The sequence below is a fragment of the Rhincodon typus genome, chromosome 15 (genome assembly GCF_021869965.1).
Source record: "Rhincodon typus isolate 14 chromosome 15, sRhiTyp1.1, whole genome shotgun sequence".
NCBI classification, from domain to species: Eukaryota; Metazoa; Chordata; class Chondrichthyes; order Orectolobiformes; family Rhincodontidae; genus Rhincodon; species Rhincodon typus.
In genome coordinates this window covers 53,260,654-53,266,670 of record NC_063346.1, presented here as the reverse complement: position 1 = coordinate 53,266,670, position 6,017 = coordinate 53,260,654, and the positions used below count along the sequence as shown (strand labels likewise).

Below are 6,017 nucleotides of genomic sequence, written 5' to 3'. Positions count from 1 at the left end.
GTGATGCTGAGTGCCATTATAATCTATTACAGGTTGTAACAGTAAAGCAGCAGTACAATGTTCTAAAAAAATTTAAGTAACTTGATTGGAATGGAACTATTAAGTTGAGCACAGAAGATATCATTTGATGTTTCTGCTACAGTTCCATGTCCTGGGCTGATGCTGACCAGTGTTTTTATTCGCAGACGGTGTTTCCCTGGAGGCTTCAAAAATGCCACACTCACCAAAGTGCACGTTTTTACAACCAATTGCTGGAAATGTTTGGGATCCAAGAGAATACAGAGAGCTGTGCAGGCACATCATTCACAAAACAAAAACTGAATAGTTTAGATTTCTTTGTTCCAAACAGTTTTGTTGAGACAATCTATTAAATGCCATTAAAAAAGACTGTACACAGTGGGCCTGGGCTATAGCAGATGACACAATCACAGTGTAGCAAAGGAGCTGAAGACATACCAATGAGTAGAAGGAAGACAAGGGGTAGCCACAAAAAATTACACTTTGTATATATGATATGGGCTATGGCCTGGGGATGGAAATATTACGACTTTGTTTTTAAAAAAAAAACTACGGGTGCTAGAAAATATGCTTGACAGTGTGCAGGGAAAAGTACGTGAAGTACAAATGGCTGGAGCGCTTGCCAAAAGAAACAGCATGAGAATGTTTGCAAAATGTACGGTCGTTAATTGCAGTGGCATGGTAAATTGTTCCATTACAACTTTCACCTATGGCAAACCGTTGTGTACCTGATGCTCAGTCCAATCAATTAAGTACTGCAGTGTACAGATTGAGACATCCTGATCCAGACAAAATTCAACTCTTTTCAAAGGGTTAAGGGAAGGTTTCTGTTGGCTAATATTTAAAAGAAAAGCCTTGCATGTTGATTTTAATTTTTTAAATCTGCGTGGGATATGACTTTTTTCAAATTTTGCACCTGACAAATTAGTTACAATCTCAATTGAAACAAATTTGCTGCTTTAGTTAACAGGCTGTGTTAAAGCACTTGCAAGTAATGGAACTTTATCCTTTGCAGATCCCATGCAATCACTGTAAGTGGCCCACTTCATTTAAGGTTTGTTTATCCAAATTGGCCTAGCAAATGAAATTATATTTTCTGAATCCATTTGCTATGATCTAGTGCATGGTGTAGTGCAAAACTGTGATTCATTTTAACAGTGTATCAGTCAGTTGAGTTGTTTGTGTGGGGTTGGTGCGATGATGTGATGTACCCAATTGATGACAGCTGCCATTCTAAGACCCAAGTTAACAAAACAAGTAAAACATGGAGTTATTGGCATTGTATGCAAGTGTGTCTGGATTATAACGAGTACTGTAATTTTTGTTAATTCAGAATAAAAATATTGAGCAAATGTAAGTATTCTGTGGTTCCTTTTGTCAAAGAAAACTATCTCCATAATTTGTGTTTTCTGTTTACCCAAGTTTGGTATGGTTTTAAAATGTTCATGATTTGAACTGAACTGAAACATCCTGAGTTTGACCATTTTGGACATCTTGGTAGGGTTACATACAGAGTAAATACTGTGTTTTTTTTTTTAAAAACCAGCTTTATTTTTGTGCTCCGTGAATCCCTTGCAATGTAATTGAATAAGAGAGCAAGAGTAACTCTATAGAAAGAAAGCCCTTTAAAGACTGCTTTATAATATTGCATAAAGCATGTAAGTAACTTTTTTTAAAAATGACATTACAAAGTAGATGATCCAACCTGTATCCTTTTCTCAGCATCTCTAAGGCTAGGTAAAGACCTATGTCTCCATAACAGATATGTTTATCTCCCATCTTCCTTTAAGATCTGGCTATGAGCTGTAGAATCTTCCTTGCTTTAAGAATCTTGTTGATAGAATAATTATTGCTTTTTAACTGGCCCCACAAATTCCTGCTGCATAATCTTTCAAGCACCTTGTCGTGATTTTGATCTGATGGATTAATCTTTTATGGGTGATTGCTCTGCTATTGCTAGTTCTTGACTCTCCTTTAGCATAGTAACACCAAATTGAAGGTAAACTTTTTGGATTTGCTACAATCATCTGGTAAGAAGACCTGATCTAAAATCCATTCCAAAATAAGATTTTAAAAGTTAGACAATGTGAGGGTTGTTAACTATGAAACAACATTAACATTAGGATAACTGTTTAAGGAAGCATTTTACTGGTAGATTTCGCAACCGTTATGAGTTTTACTTTTGATAAAAGTCCATCTGTCCCCAATAGATAATCAACATGTATGTGCTGAAATGCACAATGTAATTTCATCTATGTAAGATGAGTAATTTTTACAAATATTCAAATTATGACTGTTTTGAAAGAAACTTACTTACATGACAAAAGTTTCAGGACTACATTCTATGTCGGCATAATAAAGCTCAGTGCAGTAAGAGTCTGTGTTCTCTCAACACTTGCATACGAGAGCTACTGTTAAAGGAAGTAACTCACTACCTTTAGGTGAGTTTGTGATGCCATGAATCTCTGGTCTGGAAAAGTTAGTCACTTTAAATGTGACCGTGAAGAATAGAGTGGAGATGGCAGTGCACAGGAGACGAATGATATTAAATTAGGCAAAAGCAAAATGAGAAAGTGAAATCAGCCACGAAGTGATGCTTGGGAATAGGGAAAAGGTTAGGCTCAAACTGGAGTCAGAAAGAAAAGATACCTTTTTGGGATGTTAAAAAAGGGATAGTGATTGGGGAGGAAACATTTAACTCTGCTTTATCGCCACATGCTGCCAAACCTGCTGAGTTTTTCTAGCATATTCTGTTTTTGTTTCTGACTTCCAACGTCCATAATTCCTTTGGTTTTTTCGGTTTGTATGTAAAATGTCTTCAGGAGTATTTAGACAAACTTGGTGAATGGATAAGAACATGGCAGAAAGAAGGTCATGTGGAAAAATGAAGTTATCCCCTTCGTATTGGAGGAATAGATGTGCACAATATTTCTTTAGTAAGAAGGTGGAAAGTGTAGATGTTCCAAGGGCTTTTGGTGTCCTTGTCATAACTCACTGGCTAACATGCAGATGCAGCAAGCTGTTAATGGATTATTAGCCTTTTATGATAAGAGGAATTTGAGTACAGAAGTAATGAAGTTTTGCTTCAGTTGTGTAGGAGCTTGATCAGACTATACATTGTGCAATTTTGATCTCTATCTCAGGAAAGATATTTGTGCCATAGAAGGGAGTACAGTGAAGGTTCAACAGACTTGCTTCTGGGATGATGGGACTATTGTCTTGAGAGAAATTGGTCGGTTTGTCTGTAGAGTTTAGAAGAATGAGAGTTGATGTCATTAAAACCTACAAAATTCTTTAGACAGGATAGGTGTAGGTAAGAGATAGTAGGAACTGCTGATGCTGGAGTCAGAGATAAGTGTGGAGCTGGAGGACCACTGCAGGCCAGGCAGCGTCAGAGCAGCAGGAAAGCTGACGTTTGAGTAGGGACCCTCCTTCAGAAATCTATTTCTGAAGAAGGGTCCCGACTGGAAACGTCAGTTTTCCTGCTCCTCTGATGCTGCCTGGCCTGCTGCGTTCCTCCAGCTCCACACGATGTTATAGGTGTAGGTAAGATGTTTTCCCTGGGTGGAGAGTCTACAACCTGGGGGTACAATTTAAAAATAAAGGGAATGCCACTGTTAGTAAGATCTGAAATGAGATATTTATTTTACTCGCTCTTGTGAACCTTTAGAATTCCCTACCATAGGGACTAGATTGCTAGGATATCCGGTTGGCATGGACGAGTTAGACCGCAGCATCTTTCTGTGCTGTACAACTATAGAACAAGCTTAGTCTTTGAGAATATGTAAGGTAGAAGCCCATTATATTTTTTTTATCATCAATGAAGTAGAGTTAGGGGGGTCAGTAAAAGGCAGCGAGAAGATAAATCAGCCATGATGGTTTTGAGTGATGAGGCAGGCTCGACGGGCTGAATGGCCTACTCTTGTCCCCATCTGTCGAAAAGAAAGACAAATTTTTGTCACCCGGGTGCCAGCAATTAAAGGAACGTTGTTTAGTTTTCCAGGAGACCTTTGTCTTTTTAAAATCTAGGACGATTGTCATCGGACATGCATGTTTCCATGATTACGTGTTTAATTCAGATTTATCATTGGCAGCGAATTATTTTGTTCAGGAAGGGATGTTGCAGGCTCTTTCTGTATGGGGACACTCGGGCTCGGTTCGCATTGTTTCGGAGCTGGGACGCTGCCGTTGCTAAGAGTACGGTCCATGTACGCATTCTGGACAAGGATTCGTTCAGGTTTGCCTTCCACAAATGGCCATCGAGTTTCCGGTTGTTGGCTAGAGCAGTTGCTATGATGACAGGCAGCGTTGCCTAGTGACGGCTGTCGCATGTTATTGTCTCCATGAAAATTCGCTGCCGTCCGCGATACTCCGGCGTACACGCGCGGCCTGTTTCCATGGCTGCACGTAGAGACGCCACGTGGTTGCCCTGGTTACACGCTCACCTTGAGCTTGTGTGCGCGCACCGAGTTCTCGGATCTGCACAAAGGTACAAATAAATCTTTGGGTTTTAGTCCTACCGGAATAAAATATAACAGGAGAACAATGGCGGAACCTCTCGATTGTATTTCTGTTTTTCCACAGCTACTGCCCAACTTGCTGGACTTCGTTATTTTCTGTTCTTGTACAGAGCCTTCGTTAGACGACATTGAACATTGTGCAGTTCTCTGTCATGGGAAGGTTACTGAGGCATAGGAGAAGGTGCAAAACAAGTCTAACAGGGAATGGTAACACTGTGTGGGTGGGTCGGTGGCTCAGTGCTTACCACTGCTGCCTCACAGCGCCAGGGACCTGGCGACTATCTGCGTGGAGTTTGCACATTCTCGCCGTGTCTGCTTAGCTTTCCTTTAGGTGCTTTGGTTTCCTCCCACAGTCCGAAGATGTGCAGTTTAGGTGGATGGACCATGCTAAACTGCCTAAGTTGTCCAGGGTTACAAGATTTGGGTAGGGGGTGGGTCTGGTTGGGATCCTTCTTCAGAGGGTCGGTGTGGATTTGATGGACTGAACGACCTGCTTCCACAGCAAGGGATTATGCTCTATCTTCTAAGGAAAAAAAAATATTGAGGTGAGAACTGAGAAAAATCCATGATAGTGTCAAGGAGGCCGAGAACGACTGGAGCTGATAACTTGTAGTCCGATATGGTACAAAGCAAAAAGGTTATGAACAAAAACAGAAGTTGCTGGAAAAGCTCTGGCAGCATCTGTGAAGAAAAATCAGATTTAATGTTTTGGGTCTGGTGACCTTTTCTCAGAGGACCCACAACTTTTACCACCTCAAAGAATAGGGGCAGCAGATGTATGGGAACATCACTACCTGCAATTTCCCCTCCAAGCCTTACAATATCCTAACTTAGAAGTATACTGCTGTTCTTTCACAGTTTCTGGGTCACACCCTGAAATTCCTTTCAAGACAGCACCCTGGGTGTTCTTGCACCACATGGATTGCAGCAGTTCAAAAAAGCAGCTCTCCAATGCTTCTAGGATATTTATGGTTGGGTAATAAATGTTTGAGCCTGAATTCTATAGACAAATTAAAAAAAGCTATGCTTGCTGACATCAATAAGCATATGCATTTGCAGTGCAGTGATATTTTTTATTAAACAGTAAAAAAAGTTACAAATACCAATACAATTTTAATGAGAAAGTAAATGGGGTCATAGAAATATTAAACAAAGTAGAATCTTTCATTTTGAAAAATTAGCACACGCGCTTTCAGCAGTCATTGGTGCAGTGGTGTCAGCAAATGGGTCAATTAAAACAAAAAGTTTCTAAATTTATGCAATTAGGTGGATAAGGAATGAATTGCAGGGGATCTGTGGATTGATGAAGGAAAGGTCTGAAAAAGAGCATTCCTCACCTTTCTTGATCTCATACACAATTTGATATACACAGCTGCCACTTCATTGTTGAAGGTTTAAGGTGAGAAATGAGGTGAGAACTAAGCAACAAGGTGCAGGGCTGGATGAACACAGCAGGCCAAGCAGCATCATAGGAGCAGA

General features: G+C 40.2%; 1 protein-coding gene across 1 annotated transcript in view; it reads right to left on the bottom strand.

Moving 5' to 3' along the window:
- Positions 1-4,350: 4,350 nt before the first annotated feature.
- The window catches only part of LOC109936697 (diacylglycerol O-acyltransferase 1-like), a 173,330-nt gene continuing 171,663 nt past the window's right edge, over positions 4,351-6,017 (bottom strand). Inside the window, exon 10 of the mRNA XM_048606009.1 lies at positions 4,351-4,534. Within this exon, the coding sequence (XP_048461966.1) occupies positions 4,351-4,534 (184 nt within the window). The remainder of the gene's footprint in view (positions 4,535-6,017) is intronic.